The 16,547-nt window shown below is 40.6% G+C and overlaps 1 protein-coding gene across 4 annotated transcripts; it reads left to right on the forward strand.

The window, feature by feature from the left end:
• The first annotated feature begins 4,493 nt into the window (after positions 1-4,493).
• Positions 4,494-13,326, forward strand: LOC111270873 (dietary and metabolic glutamate transporter). 4 transcript variants are annotated; one of them, XM_022851340.2, is made up of 11 exons: positions 4,494-4,975; positions 5,433-5,574; positions 8,321-8,434; positions 8,693-8,928; positions 9,372-9,433; positions 9,728-9,903; positions 10,045-10,358; positions 10,644-10,793; positions 11,568-11,700; positions 11,853-12,097; positions 12,352-13,326. In XM_022851340.2, exons 3-11 carry the CDS (start codon positions 8,326-8,328, stop codon positions 12,568-12,570), a joined length of 1,644 nt encoding a protein of 547 aa, XP_022707075.1. In that variant the 5' UTR covers positions 4,494-4,975; positions 5,433-5,574; positions 8,321-8,325; the 3' UTR covers positions 12,571-13,326. The 4 variants fall into 4 exon arrangements, with proteins under 4 accessions (XP_022707075.1, XP_022707076.1, XP_022707077.1 ...); XM_022851341.2 differs by having other exon boundaries at positions 4,494-4,940; XM_022851342.2 differs by lacking the exon at positions 5,433-5,574 and having other exon boundaries at positions 4,494-4,940.
• The last annotated feature ends 3,221 nt before the right edge of the window (positions 13,327-16,547 follow it).

Genomic DNA, 16,547 nt, shown 5'->3' on the forward strand with positions numbered 1-16,547 from the left:
TTAAGGATATTATCGTTGATTTGTTCGTTCGGACCATTGTACCAATTCGATATATCAGCAATCGCATCACAGCACACAATAACTAACACAAAAACAACTCCGTTGGTAAACATTGCATCGGAAATATAGAAACCACCAGCTTGTCATAGGGGGAACCTTCAGGGGCGCGAGTAATTCATCTTGATTTGGTACATTGGTCTATCGGTTCGTATCGGAATTGATTTATCACACTAATACCGAACAGTGAAATTTATAGAACTCGTACTGGCCATCTCTGGGAGGGTGACCTAGTCGTAGGCTCAATATCAACTATAGTATCGGTATTTTACGAGCACAAATAGTATTGAATAAAGTGCATCATATCCAACAATGATTTTCAACGACTCCTATCACAGAATTATCTGCGATAACATATAGCACTGCAACAGAACTACACTGGAGCATTTTGACGCCTTCTGGTTAAACGGGAAAGCAAATAGTGTCCGTATTCGGCAGGGAAAGAAACGTGCCAGCAACAGCTAAAGGTTTCATGGCACATTTCGGACTGGGAAGCGAACGACGGCGGGACTTGAGCAAATAATAGGCCTTGCCCCCATTTTGCCCCGCTGACCCCCCCCCCCCCCAGTGCTAAGGCCGTTGTCTGCTAGGCTGTTAAGTTATCGCTATGCAGAACCGTTACTGCATCTAGAACAGCCATAGATGCAATATCGCAATATTCAGCTGCCCCTCTTTGAGGAACTTCTTCACGCAAATATGAAGTCGAGTTTCACAATCGACATGAAGCCGTTTAAGGCTCGTTTACAAACTAATAGTTCTAAAACTATTAATTTCGATTATTGATCCATGGCTTTTGAAGTCCGGAAGTAAAGGCGCTGAAGATTATGTCAGAAAATCGCATTTGAAATAAGTATATGGACACCTTTATTAAATCTGTAGCTAAAATGTACACTTCAAGGCATTCAAAGATACAATCAGTAAAAACATTTATGATCTCTAATTAATAAAAAAAAAACTTAACGATCATCAGCCTGATAAGAGCTAGGTTATTTCTAGCTAGACGTCATGACAGGATAATAGAAATGCAAAACAGCGCTTGCTCTTCCCGTATGACAAGATATACTTGCTAAGCTAAAATGCCACGAATCTAACCATTAAAGGAACATACTGTTAGTAATTATTTAAATGTTATTATAAAAATCGTCTGATCTGATAAAGTTTAGAAAGTTTGCAAGCGAATTCAATACTTTACCAAGATTTTACCGATACAATATCGAATACAGTTTATCTGTCTGAGTGCCATCGTAGGGGTGACGGCAAGCAGCGTGTAACCACCGTCGGTTCCAATCTTGGCGATAATGGAAGTACTACTATAGAAACGCAGATTGAGAAACTCGGGAAATCAGAACGAAAAACTTTGTTGATGCGTTATGTTGATTGGTACAGCGTTAAAATGGTGCTTCCATCTGGTCGTACAAACAGGTGAAGGTATTATTCACAGTGTCCATAGGAGAAAACGTTGTTTATAAAACTTAATACTATCCAACCTTTAGAATTGTTGAGAGACCTACCAGGAGAAAAGATTACGGTAAAACACTGGTTAGTTTTTTTTTTTTCAGAAAAAATAACTGCAACTACTGTCATTCTAGGAGAGGCAATACATGCGTGCATTTGTGTCGTGTACCTGAAGAGACTATATTAGTGGTACACGTAAGGATATATCATGCCCAAAAACAGATTCATTACATACAGAAAGGACGCAAGGCACCATTTTCTAAACGAAGTATTTAATCCTAGACGCTGACAGCGTGTAGAGTTTATGCGATATGATAGTGCGTTGGGCTGTACAGCAAATGGATAATATATTTTGATAATTAAAATACGTACGAATATACTTAGACTGGACAAAATTTATGAAGATTTAGACCTTCTAGACAAAAGCATTTTTATTCAATTGCATTTTCACATTGAGACTATGCTTACGTCAACAAACAAGAGGTCTATCAATATGTTCTGTTTTGCTGCGACGTTAAGAAGCGTTTAAGAAGAAGATTAAGGTAGTTGTGAACAGAAAACCTATTTGAATTTATATCTAAAATGTCTCACTTCAATTTTACCTAAAATTCTATGATGTTCTTTAATTAGATGCAGAGTCATTCATTCTCTATGGTGAACGACGCTCGTTTGTCGAATACGTAAAAGGTAAGCATCATACAGGAACGGTGATGCTTTGCCTGCGTAATTGATAATCACCTCGTGATTGCTCGCAAGTTTATATGAAGTTTCGCTAATGCGTTTATGCACCAGTTCTCTTCGTCTAGTCGTGCGGTCAGGAAGAAGTGCGCTTCACCTGAGAAGATTATCTTGAATGCAAAATGAAGGCTGATTTCCTGGCTATTTTTAAGTCGACTTAACTTTACCAGGGGCCGAACATCAAGGTCTTTGTGTAGCACGGTACGACAAGCTTAATTGTTGCGGCCGGCGGGAAATTGGAGTTTTCAGATTTCTTAATATGTCCTTAACTACAGCATTGAAAACTTCAGTGCGGATTGTTAGTACGTGTCTAAGACGTCTACAGAGAAACATCTACAGAGCTGGCGACAAGACGACGCAAAAAGGTCCTGGGAGATGCAAAAAGGCCTATCATTTAGTTTCAGAATAACTATTTCTATCAAAGAAAAAAACTCGATAAGCTCAATCTTTTAATTCAAATCGATGAGTGAATGGTGTTCTCTGCCTATTTCTAGGGACAGTATTTTGCTCATATCAGTAGCTTGGTTGTAAGGCAAATATTTGATACATTGAGAATGGCTATCTTTACGATAATAATACATTGTATTTGGAAAGTTGCGTTAATGAAACGAGGCTGCGCAAAAGTATTATGGGGGCCTACAGAACATGAATAAAGCTAATGATTCGGCCGGCCTCGTGAGAGGCTACACAGAGTAGAGCCTGTGTCCTACCTAATAAGGTATAGATATGATCGATGGCTTAACGACGACAAACTAATAGTCAATGTGCGGGACTATGCAAAGAGCTCACTCGTTAGATAGACAAAAACACCATAAAAAGTTTATTTGAATTGCGCAACTTTATAGGACAGCAGCTTTCTCTGTTTATCCAAATTGTATATCGTTTGCGTGTCGTTGGATGAACTTGAACCATTGAAAGTTTTTGCTCGTTCATAATTAGACGTTTGCCTCTATAAGCTGAGCATATAAATAGCGCCACAGCACCATAACTATTGTGTAATATAATAATATCCTTTTGCCGCTAACAGCTCCCACACGAGCTCAACCTATATCGACCATCGCGAGGCCTGGATTTGGATATGATCTTTTAAGATTGTTCCGAACCGTTTGGGTCAAAATTCCAGGTTTATGTGTAATTATTAAAGCTGTGATTTTTATAGATCTCTTCTAGGTTATATTCGCCAGTTGTTACCTAGACCTCAACAAAAGCACTTCAGGCCAGCTTAACGCATGCAACAATGTCTCTCTTCTGTTATGATATCGTCTATAGCAAGTATTTCAGAAGTGACATTCATTTCTGTCCATACATTTATATGGTGGCTCCCTTACTTAGTTGATGTAGGGATCTGACCCAAATTGACGCTTTGGGTTTAGGCTAATTGTCACGAGGAGGGAGGCCAGCGGGTTCCGCTGGAAGAACTTCTTATACGATGTCAAGAAAACTCATAGAATAAAATCTAAAAGACGATACAGTTTATGGGAGTGTTTTCTTTTCGAAATACTTTAATCTAGCTTCGTCTTGCATTTATTTGAAACTTATGTTTCAAATGGAGCAGACATGCTGCGAATATGTTCGATTGCAGAAGGACGACGGCACTGACCGTCTCACTAATTTATGGCTCACTTTGCTGTGGCTCTGTTTAGCAACACTTCGCTTTTAGCGCTTCATGCTTATCGTCGCTGCATACGATATACCGATATATCGGGTACGTAAGGGCAGACGACGAGAACAGAGCAGGTACAGTTCCGGCCTACGAATGATGGTCTGTTTACTATCGTTCCACTTTTCCTACAGTTTATACCCAACAGACTTCCAACCCACATCCGCGCTGTCAGTGGCGAGTGCCGCTAAATTCTAAACGCAAATTGAGGATTTGAATGTGCATTAAACGAAGATGGCGTCCGACCTGATACGGTGCCATCATCAACGGCAATATCAGAAATGTTGACGCATGCGCCTTTCTGTCAGATGAAGCAACGTTCTCCATTCCCCAATGGATGGTCATTCGCTGACATGAGGAAGTAGGCGGTGGTAGGGATAGAGCAAGCCGAGCCAGCGCCTGCTGACAGCGGTAGCTGAAATGTCGTGTAGCCTGCACTTGGTCGAAAAGCCTACAGGCGGAGTAGGCCCATTCTGCGTCTGTCTGCCTTCTCTTTTTCTGGGAGAGATTTAAATACGGCCATCCTTGCAGCTTCCTAGATGGAGACCAATAGAGTCATTAACAGCTATCCTATACACAGAAACGATGGAGAAGTGAGCCAGCGATGCCTATTGATTACCACAACTATGCTAACTGACCCACAAACATCTAACTGGCGACAAAACCCTTTCATTTCGGTGCACCGCTGCGGCAGCGATTGTATGCAGCTGGTAGTTAGAGACACTCATAGAGACAACAAGCGGCCAGAGCGATGCCTGTCTGTCCATCTTAGAGAGGAATCGTTTCGCCCTCAACCGTTTGAAGGGGCAATGTGCCACAGGAGTAGTGGTCGCGAGCTCACGGGTGGTTTGGTATTAGTGGATTTGCGATTCGAGAGCCGCTTAAGTGAGTCTAAGGGAAAGGAAACCACCTCGAGCCTAGGCCGAGTGCAGGCCCAGGGAAAACCAATCAGCTTGCGTAGCTTACCGCCAAACCAACTGTAGAACGAACACGAGTGCTACGATTTCGAAAGCTGCTCCACTGAAGTGTCGTAAGTTTGTTTACCTCACTCGTCGCAGCCGATAAGTAAGTCGCTTAACTGTTTGATATCCGATAAGTAATGGGTTCGTATCAGTTTCATTATATTAAGTTTTCAACACAGGTAGCCCTACGCGCGCGTATTGTAAAAAACATACACTTCTTGACCGCTGATGTTTAGCTAAATTTCGCATTGATGCCTTTTGTAGAATTACGGACCCCCATTATTTACTTCAGGTAGAGTTGATATTGGCAGCTGCTACAGCCGACCCTTCATATAGTAACACGAGATCACAGCCACATGCTTGCAAATATGTACCAATATAAACATGTAGGTAAGCTACATTTGCACTATAACCAATAATAGCTAATACGATAAACTGAATAGAATAAGAAAAATAAATACGTGTGATCGTTCAGCATATATTTAAATATGTGGAGGATACATGGAACGACCAGTACGTCATGACTGTCCTATTACATCCGCACCCCATCATCTTTTCAGTGGCAATATGTCGGCCGGCTTTCGGTGAATCAGCCCACGCATCAATGATGGGGAATTTTGAGACTTTATTCTAACGAGGTGACGCCGTGTTCCCAAGCGGTCTAGCTGATTTTTTCCTAAAGACGTAGATTGCGAACGCATCGTATGTATCATTTTACCACATCAGTTCATTTTCATCTTATATCCGCGTGCATATATAATATATTTGTCCGCCACTGTTTCTGTAAAAAGCAAAAATTGCCACTGGAATATACTACCTTATATCCCTCAGGCATTTTTATTCGATAGGCACTCTAGTTAAGCGCAATAACATTGCCCGGGTACTGCCCCGATTCCGCAGCGTTCGTTTATGCGGAAAGTTGTCTAGGTAACGCAGGCTCCTATAGTAAAGGGCGTAGCAGGGCAAGTTTACTCTTGTACCGCTGTAAGCTCAGTAATTGTTATATGCCTATATTTAGTGCGGCTTCCGCTAAAACATTTTCTACATGCAATCTATGAGTTATTTAACAGCTAATAAACGGTGTGTTAAAAACTTTTTCATATTGCCAATAATTTAATTCTTCTTAATTTCGCAAATTGTAATTCGTGCGTGTTGCCATGCGAGGACCCTGTCACTTCAGCTTAATGTTTCGAGAACGATTTATTTTGCTTCAGGAGGCCGTACCTCACGCGTCAGCGTATTGCAACCGCTAACCGGCATCCTTGGAGCGTAACGCCGGTTTCGTGTCGGCGGAACGAACACCAAAGCTGTCTCGTTCCTTGAGCCACTCTAATATACGTGGTAGATAGATCGTAGTTAGGCAGAGCTTTGCTAAAGCCCATTTGATAAATACTAAAACCCACTTAATAAGAAATTTATTCGGTATTCTAGTCGATCACTGTTTGGTTACCTATTCCTATACCTCTCTATGTTTTAAGTCTCACGTCTGGTGTCGCCGTCAGCTATCCCTACAGACGGCTGGCTCACAGCACGAAATAAGGCGACCTATACAAAGGTCGTACGAGAAACTTTTCCGTACTTTATGGTACAAGCCACTAGCTAGTTTTATAAACGTTTTTGTGCTATCGTAGAATCACTACCCTGTACCTCTATATAATGCTGATCCATGTAATGTAACCTAATCGATGTAGGTGTTTATTTTTCTTGTCCCTTTGACAAATTCTACAAGTTGATCTGGGCCACGCAGTGACCAAGCAACACCGTAAAACCGTTAAGTAAACCTTTTCTGGGAGACGCTATATGTTGTTGGGTCTGTCATGACGGCAACCAACGCTTATCTTCTCCCCATGAATATTGAACACGATAATTGGAGTCACAGATAATCTGTATAGGTACCCAGAATAAAAGTGCCTAACTCGCTCTATTGTTTAAGGCTGACGTTAGCGATTATGCGATTCCTAATTGTACCGCTGTTAGGACAACCGATAAAGTGCTTTGAAGGTTAATAGCATGGGCGTGTGGGAAGCATGTTGGGCGTCAGTTATTTTTATTGGCGCGTCGTACATATGCACTGACAAACCCAGCCGCGTTTCAGTTTATTTGATCCGGGTCGAGAAAGGCGTTTGGACATATCCAAATATTCCACTGAAACTCTTTTTCGTAGTGACTACGAAGAGGTAACGGCTCTCTTGGTATTTAACCGATGTTGTTATTAGACAATAGTACCATGCTGATATTCATCGATCGTTCAGGATATCAGAAATGTATCGCAAAATCGGATGTTTTTCATACAGACACATCGTGCCCAAAATAAAGGTTAACATTATCAACAAACCGTAAAATAATTCAGGTCAGGCATCTGCACACAGCTGCCGTATCTTATTTTTCGTGCTGTACGGCGTCCGTGGCGTATGTCTAAAATGTTGAGCTCTAAAGTTAGACACTCAGAGAGCGCCTTATTACACGCTGTGAATTATTGTCGTAGATTAGCTTTGCCCACTTTTTGGATGAATTATTTTTTAAGAAGAATCGAGCCTCAACGGAGCCATAAATCAAATAAACATATCTTCATCATATGAACTCAACAAGCAAAATCCTTATAAGAAGCTTGCAATGAGCTGACGGATTAGCTGAACTGAGCTTCCTGAATAAATGTTCCTTCATCATCACACACCTGCTGTTCTAAGCCCTGGATTGGAACCGTATCTACATCGCCATTTCTGTTTCGAGATAATCCAATGGAACAACAGCGCGGTATCTCCAAGTCCCTCTATTAGAGTCCGGCCCAAGATGCGGGAAGCAGTGCCTGAGGGAGAAGCTATATATTAGCTAGCGGGTGTGATGTGATTTATTGATAAATCAATAAAGATAGATCTGGCAGATGTTGGAGTTCGATGTCGAGCTACGCAGCTCGAAATAAAACTTCATTAATACTGATAAAAATTCGTTTTCTGTTGCTTCACGTTCGACGCTGCCTTCAAGCAGTAGACCAAATTGCAGATGGGACTGTTAACCCAGCGAATACGCGGTCAGTCGAATTCGTGAACGCAAACTGTGTTTCTTCCCTATGTAGAAAACATCAAATTAGTATAGAGCGCTGTAGAAGTGGATCAATATGAATTTGGCTGTGTTTAGCTAACATATTCACCTGTACGGAAACAGATCCCTTGCTGCGAATGAGCATATGCAGGACTAACAATCAGATGAACGATTTCCCAGTTCTGGCCGTAAGAAACTGCTCTGAAAATTTCGCACGGTGCAACGGTAAACCTTTTATTTGAGCCGCACAAAAGCTTATTGATTTCTATCCGAGTGAGTCGAGCGAAAATAGCAAAGCACTTTGCAGGCGAAAGTTTATGTAACTTGCTATAAATCGTAAGTAATGTGGGCTATAGTTAATTCAATCATAAGCGCCTTTCTTTTTAATAATAAGTTTTTTTTATTCCAGGCAAGATGACTATCGAAGTGTCAGATCATCATTTATCAAAAGTGCAGGTTGACGCTAAGACCGTTAGCAGCTTTAGCGGAAATAATAAATTATCGAGAACGCGAAGACAGACATGTGAGTTCGCAATTCCCGTGTGATCTCCGCGAAGTTAGGCATACTTAAATGAAGTTTGCGACTGATCTCTGAACAATACTTACTAAGTATTATTTTCCTTGAAAGCTACGCATATGAGTGACTGTAACTTAGAGAAGATTTGAGTGTTTTTTGTTAAACAATTTGGTACTTGCAAAATTTGACATTTTATTAATGCTCAAAAATAATGGAATTAGATAACTTAACTAATGGATGAGGTTGGTCTTCCCTATTTTTTAGGCTGGTTTCAATACCGCTACGCATTAATTGTTCTAAGCTTTTTTGGCTTAGCGTTAGTGTATGGGATGAGGGTGAGCTTCAATGTGGCTTTGGTTGGCATGGTCAATCAGTCGGCAATTGCAAAAGGGGTTCAAACAGGAATGTGTCCGAAGCTACAGGATTCACTCGTCACAACAGTCAATCTTCAGAACGAGAGTGAGACGTATAGGACACAACACCAAGTTGAGGAGAAAAAGGTCACCGTCCGATTTTACGTGATAACAGACATTCCTTTGTTAACGTACCCATGATTTTCTATACCAGTAGACGTTTGGGTGGTATATGTGTGTGAAACGGTCACCATTATTAATAGTATATTATTGTTTTGATTATAATTATCTGGACTCAATTGATGTATCAGAAGCTGGTAACACAAAGGCTTCAAACAATATAAACGGCCAATTCGTTACTTTCAGAGCTGCCTAACTATTCGTTGTTAGTTCGACTAATTTCCCAAATGGTCTAAGTATGCTCTCAAACTATTTTTCGTCGATCATCAAAATGTAGTCTTTCGATGGTCGTATGACACGTCTTTTTTTTGTTGTAACCTCTAGAATGTGAGATGGCCAAGTTGTTGAGGGCTAATTTAAGGTATCTTGTTTTTATTCTATTTGCCCTGATCTGCATTTACCTACTCCAGGACGGACCATTCAAATGGGAGCTGTATACTCAAGGTATCATTTTAGGAGCCTTTTATTACGGGTGAGTAGATATTCCAGTGGACAATTAGCATATTGTCAATTTGACAACGGCAAGATTTGCTCACGATAGGCGTATCTATATATTATCTACTTGTCACTAACGTATGCTCAAAATAGACCCAGTGAGCTAGCTCTCATAGCCACCAGAATATCGATAGGGGTGAAGCTGTGCATTTCGTCCTCTCAAACCTGGATAGTTAAAAGGTTACTTCTAGTTAGGCTTTATTTTATTCTTTGATTACAGATCCTGCTTGTAATTTTTTTATTGTAGTAACGCTTACGGTCCAATTTCCAGCTACATCATTACGCCAATACCGGGCGGTCGTTTGGCTGAAAAATACGGAGCGAAATGGGTGTTTGGAGGCGGCACCCTGATTACCGGATGTCTCAATTTACTTATTCCTGTAGCCTCAGTATACGCAGGCTCCACCGGCCTGATTATTGTCCGGATGCTTCAAGGCCTTGCGGAAGGTATGTGTGTCACTTATTAGGAAACCGCTAAACATTGTGCGTATTTGTGCCGGAAGGCGCCATTTAAGTTTCTACCGAATAATTTTACGTTTGTATTTGCTAGCTAAGTTATTTATTATTTTATGGGTTATGCCGTTGCAGGTGTAACCTACCCTGCAATAGAAGCCCAAATAGCGCATTGGATTCCGGCAAACCAAAGGGCAACAGCTGTTGCCCTCACCCATACGGGTGGATTCTTTGGCATTGCTATCGGCATGTACGTCTCGGGTGTTTTGGCAACTAGCGATATATTTGGCGGTTGGCCATCAATATTCTATATTTTCGAAATCTGGACAACTATATGGTTCGTGTTCTGGGCCTTACTGACATCTAACCGACCCGAAGATCATCCGTGGGCTTCGCAAGAGGAAATCGATATGATCCTGTATAACCTAGGCGATCAAAAGCCAACTCATGTATGTGGATAGAGATGAAAGAAAACATACGTTGAATTGCTAATGGTCATTTAGGTAACTAAACTAGCAGTCTTTGCTAAAACTTGATTATCTACTCAACGGATTTTAACCTAAAGAGTATTAACGGGGCTATCTAGAGAATATACGCTTTTTTTTTTTACAGTCCGTTGTATTCGGAAGCCATTCTAATTCGGTGGTTATTTTATTGTGAAATAAACTAACTACAAATAGTACAACTACTTGTAGTTCAATACATTTCAATAACATATTCTTTCGTGTCACCAGGCTGCATATACTCCGTGGAAGAAAATTTTTACGTCTCCTGCTATTTTTGCCGTGATTTGTGCACACTTCGGCACACATTGGCTGCAGTACATACTGGTCACCGAGCTTCCTACTTACCTCGGAACCGTACTCAACTTCAATATTTCCGATGTAAGTGCGAAAGTTAAAATCCTAGGCTAGTTACCAAACTGGTCATCCCATCACAGTTTGGAAACTGCACGAACTTAGGATTTATATAGATTGTGGAATTAAATAAAACAGAGTTACAGTTGTTAAAACGGAAAATACGAAAGCAACCGCGCAAACTGTTGCTGAAAGGTCTGATGTTTCTAGCAAGTAATGATTGCTTACACCGTTAATCATTAAGTACCTTGAATGAGAGATAGACAAACGTCTGTTATTTTTACTAATTATCACACATATATACATAACCAGGCGCCATATAATCGTGCGTAACCAACTAATCCATAATAATCAGCATAATCATTGTCATCATCATAGCTTTTATATATTTTTGTCTTGCTATGTCTACGCGTATTTCTTGAGCGGTAGTGCGAAGCGCTCAGCGAGGCCAGATCAGTTTGACTGGTGGTACGTCTGTGTTATGTCTGTTAAAGTACTCTTGTCCACCAGATATCGGCCTTCGCAAGATAGTGAAAGTATTCTGTCGATCGAAGACAGGTGATGAATGCGAACAAAAGCTACGCACGTTTTTATCGTTCATTGACGTCAAGCCTTCTAATTGTTCTTCGTAGGGGGCATAGGTTTTATGTGGGGTCATAGCTGAAGAAATGTATACAGTGTAACTTCATTGTAGGGATCCATTATGAAGATCCAAATTTTAGGGGTGCAGTTTCGAAGCCCTTTGTGTAGCTCAGCCAAGAACTAAAATGTACCTGTTTATTGTTTACTTTCAAATAATAGAACGGACTCTATTCCTCGCTACCCTATATGGGTGCGATTATCGCAGGAGTTTTCTCGGGCCCCTTAGCTGACTGGATGCGCAGACGTAACTTTATGACTGCAACCAACATTCGGAAGCTTTTCAACGGATTAGGTGGGAAGTCATCGAATAACTTTTATCTTTTTTCCTTTACCATCGTTCCACTGAAACACGTCTCTTATAAAGACTATCATTTGTGATCTTTTCGTAAAAATGGTCATCAGTTAATCTATTCTTTGCTTTGAATTGTGGAATTGCTTTTCAAGCTCACGTGGTCCCTTCGATCATGCTTATTTGCGTTGTGTGGGTGGCTGGATGCGACGGGGGCCTTTCGCTCGTCCTGTTTGTCATAGCTGGTACAATTCGAGGCATCTCGGAGGCTGGCTATATGTGCATACCTCTTGACATGGTGCCTGACTACGCTGGCACCGTCCTTGGCTTATGTGTTTGCATTGGGAACACCACCGGCTTCATTGTCCCCTGGGTTACCGGCGCATTCATAAACGTTGAGGTAAGTACATCGTCTTCACCCTACCTAACATGTTTGCGTACATTCACTATCTGGTATTCGTATGTATACTTATTTCGTCAGATATTTCAATAAACTATATCCTACAAGCCATTCGAATGTTACTTATTTCACTTACTTACTTAACATTTGAATAAGACTTACGTTCACTGTTGACAATGCCTAGCGTATGCTTAATTTCTATGCGTTAAAAAGTTTGCCGATTCTGAGTGAACTAGCTACTGTTTGTATTCCAGAACTCAACGACTCTGTGGTCGTACGATTTCTACGTGGCAGGCGGAGTAGGACTTGTAACAGGTCTCGTGTTCCAGTTGTTCGCGTCAGCTGAAGTTCAGGAGTGGGGCATCGCACCCAAAGATTCTTCGACAGAAGAGCAAAGGGCCAGTAGCCGAAACGACCGCTATAAACCACCGCGCAGTGCAGATTGGAAAATGGTTCGAACGAGCCCAGCGTAGACTTTTCTTATGTCTTGGCCGGAGCTTTTCGTGCTCCATTGTTTAAATCGCGTACGTCGTCTCCAAGTCCATTGTACAATTGCTACACCCCTATAGTATCAATTATTTATTGACTAAAAATTTCACTAATAGGAGTCGGAAATCAAGACGTGACGTTTGTGGGTAAAATCCTTAGATATTCAGCAACCTCCAGCGTCAAGCGCCGTGTGGCCTGAGATTTCCAAAGCATCACCTAGGTCGACCTTGTCAAGCTAGACATACAATCGTTAGTAAGATCTCTATAAACGACCTATTCATTTCAAGACCCACACAGAATTGGAATAGCAAAAAACTAGTGACAGAGAAGAAAGGCAACCAGAGTAGTTGACCAGCCGAGTTTATCTGACTGGCCATTTTGCTGTTCGACTGTATATTAATCTTAAAAAAAAACTTTTCTTGTTTTTTTTTTTACTATTAATTAATGTCGAATTTAAAGTAAGCATGAGGCAGAAAAGAAAAGACAAACCGAAATATAGGAAGATATCATCCTGGGCTGCTTGCTTTGTTTATGTGAAACAATATTTGTCCGACAACTGATGTCCTCTATCCACGTTAAGTGACCTCCTATTTACAGAAAGTGAAGTAGTCCTGACATATCAATCATTATGCGTGTATATATACTGTATATATATTGCTGAAAAAGGTACTAACGTTCTATAGTGTTCTCTGTATAAATTAAAGTAACAACAACAAATGTTCTTTTATTAACTGTGGTAATATTCGTATCATTATTCAGCTGTTAGCTAGTGTAAGCAAGACATATTTCATGGCACTGAAAGCTCTGCAGGCAAGATTTTTTCTGTTTTCAGTGCTCGCATACGTTTTTTTTTATGTATCCTATTATCTCTCAACTCACTCAACAACCCGACGTTATTTATTTATTTTTTTTTTTATATAGTCTCTAGTTTACTTATTCTAACAGGATGGTCAGATAATATTAGCTAATAATACTCCTGTAGATAAAATAAGTTAATATTAGGTAGAAAGAAGTAAGTATCGAGTCCATTTCCATTTCCACAACGCGATCTAACGATGGAGCAGGTTACGATACGGTGTATACTAATTTGTAGAAGCAGGGAAAATGAGGCTAAATGACGATATAATGAAAAAATGTTATGGCTCAATAATTGCGTATCTGTCGTTTGTAAAAAAAGTTTCGTTACCCTTTTTCGCTTGAATAAGTCAATATAAAAACTGACGGTTTTTGGCTAATATTTCAAGAAGGCTTTAATAACTTCAGCTCAATGAGCACTCGTTTAGCAGGATGAGAGAAATCCATGAAGTTTTATTACTTTATTGCGAACTTGCTGCGGAATAATTGGTTTAGAAGTGAACGTCAAAAAACAGAAAATTATCAAGGAAGTATTGAGCTGAATAGCAAGCGGTCTGCGTCGACGTCATGGACGTGTACAAAGCTAGTCGTGTACTAAGTACGAGAACCATCTTGTGAACCACCTTCCGTGAAGTCTGTGACAAAATGGCGCAATCGTTTGTCAAATTATTTTTTCAGTTGAAACTATGAATTGAAATGTTAACAGAATAGGAGATCACTGAACGCATAATTCCTTTACACGTAAATTTTGGCAAAAGCGTTGGGCAAGGATGTATCGTTACCCAATGTATTGCGAGTATTTCGAAAAGTGTACCTTTACAGTAATGTAGGTGGTGTTACTACAAGGTACGTAAACCCGAGTTCTTCACTGCACTCATGATACGACTCATAGAAGGTCCCTGATTAGGTAGATTCACTCTTACATATAGATGTTTATGTTTATTGTTTGTAACCTCTCAAGGTCTTGTCATTTTTTTTTGCTGAAATATTCAGGTATTTTAAATTCATCGGTGCTTGTTGCTGTAGTCTTCAGTTACGATAATGTAAGAAGTAACATCGGGAGACCTACAGCCCGTCTACCATAACGGCATCTTCCATATAAGCAATTAGGCAGAAGGACCTTAGCCATCGATCGCTTTTAGCCGTAATGGTCAACGTAATGACCCCTACATTATGCGATGTAGTGTATTTAAGCGGTAAAACGCGTTCATTGCATTAGTTGACATGCACAAGCTTGACTATATAACTAAAGACTCCGAAAATTCTGGAAATTGAAGTTAGTGATTGTTTAATATATATATATATATATATATATATGTATATATATTCATCAGGGATATAAACCAAAATCAAACGTACCAGGCACTCTGAGCTAAAGGGCGGATTTGAGTGAGCTCTGGATCGTCATTGGCAAGCTGTGAAAATTAGTAAAAACTGAGACCTGTCGATTGATTACCGAATGAAGAATAACTTAAGTGTAATATTAACTGAAACATTTTTCTAATTACGTGTCGCGCATACTTTCAATGTCAGGAACTAACACAATGGTTTCCTTAGAAAGATTATCACTGGCCGCTGTCGATAACCAGTCAACGTCAAAATGATCAAAGCCTTTACAGAAAAAATGTATGTTTCACCGTAGCACACTATTGGTTGCATAATTCAGAGAACTTTCTGATGATGCCGGCGCTCAACAAACCGTCACTAGTGTTGGGCGCAGAATAGCATGCAAAGCGTACGAAGCCATTATTAGAGAGGGCATAAAGGGCAACGGTTCATGTGTCAAGCATGATTTCCACACTATTTCAAAGGCTTCTTAACTGGTATCAGGACCCCACCGTCTTTTGAGGCTTGATATGGTCAAAACGATCCGATAAAGGTTATCAATGTAATCAGGCCCTTGAAATGATAGGCTGTGAGGAAGGCTATAACGGCGCAGGCTATCACATTTTACTGGTTTGGCAAACGACTGTGTATAAAAAAACAGGCGTTTAAAGTCTAGAATCAAGGCTTATTTTCGCGGGTGGAACCTGGATAGTGAGTTCTATTGTCATGGGTACATGAGCTCGAATACTTGCGACCTCTAAAAATGGAAGAGTCTCACCCTGAAACTTTGCCCTATCTATAAGTGCATTTATTGCAACTACATCGATAATCGAACTTGTTATATGCCCCCGACAAAATCGACATCGAAATGAGATCGACTATTCGAAGTCCGCAATCGTGCCTTCTACGAGCGTTGCAGTCGCCGACAATGACTAGTAGAGAAACAGAATGAGGAAACACCGCTTTCAGGCCGCTCACGTGTTCCTCCATTAGTGCGTACATTAATTCAGAATCAGCCTATCGGACAAAGATTGTTACGAAGCAAAGTAGTTGGCCACGAAAGCAATGATATTCTTTTCGACTATGCATCGCACGAGGCTGCCTATCCTATAAATCTATGTACTTACATACGAGGATGCCTCCACTAGGATTTACTGTCCTATTGCTTTTCAGTGGGGCGTAACCTATAAAGTATAAATTCAGTAGGTTTAGCAAGCCAATTGGTCAACAATGCGTTGGCACGAGGAAGGTTGTACTGTTCAGGGCTTCCGCGGAGAAAAGTGCCAGAACTGCTGGCCCCCACCATTTTGCCATATGATCGTTAGGGTTTCTTGAAATATGGTCTTGCTACGTGTTATTTGATCATCTTCGCGAGCGGCCGCGATGATCGGAGGTGCGGCGTCCTGAAACCAGCTCTCCTATGGTCAATCCCACCAAGACCTGTTCCCTGAAATAGTCGACCTTAAGTAAGGATTAAACCTGTTGGCTCTAGTCCATCTGCTGTATGTGGTGCTTCGGTTCTCACCAGCGAATCCTCCAAGGCAGCAACGCGGCTTTTCCGTGAAGCGTTATTTGCCTATAACTTCTATCGCCTTTCATTTTTCTTTTAGTACATTTTAGTAAAAAAGAAAAGCATACAGTAAGTAAAGTAGCATAAATACGCTTCACGAGATGCAGCATAATCTGTTAGCGTGGAAAGTACTTCATAATTTTTGAATAACAAACCATGTTTTGTCCGCTTCAAGTATTTCTGACAAATCTGACTTTGGTCTGTACAATA

This window comes from Varroa jacobsoni, unplaced genomic scaffold (genome assembly GCF_002532875.2).
Source record: "Varroa jacobsoni isolate VJ856 unplaced genomic scaffold, vjacob_1.0 contig00166, whole genome shotgun sequence".
NCBI classification, from domain to species: domain Eukaryota; kingdom Metazoa; phylum Arthropoda; class Arachnida; order Mesostigmata; family Varroidae; genus Varroa; species Varroa jacobsoni.

Excerpts from the sequence above, each read along its gene's own strand:
- LOC111270873 (XM_022851340.2), top strand. The coding sequence starts at position 8,326 with ATGACTATCGAAGTGTCAGATCATCATTTATCAAAAGTGCAGGTTGAC. Across the intron at positions 8,435-8,692 it reads GAGAACGCGAAGACAGACAT|GCTGGTTTCAATACCGCTAC; the intron begins GTGAGTTCGCAA and ends CCTATTTTTTAG. Across the intron at positions 10,794-11,567 it reads TCAACTTCAATATTTCCGAT|AACGGACTCTATTCCTCGCT; the intron begins GTAAGTGCGAAA and ends TTCAAATAATAG.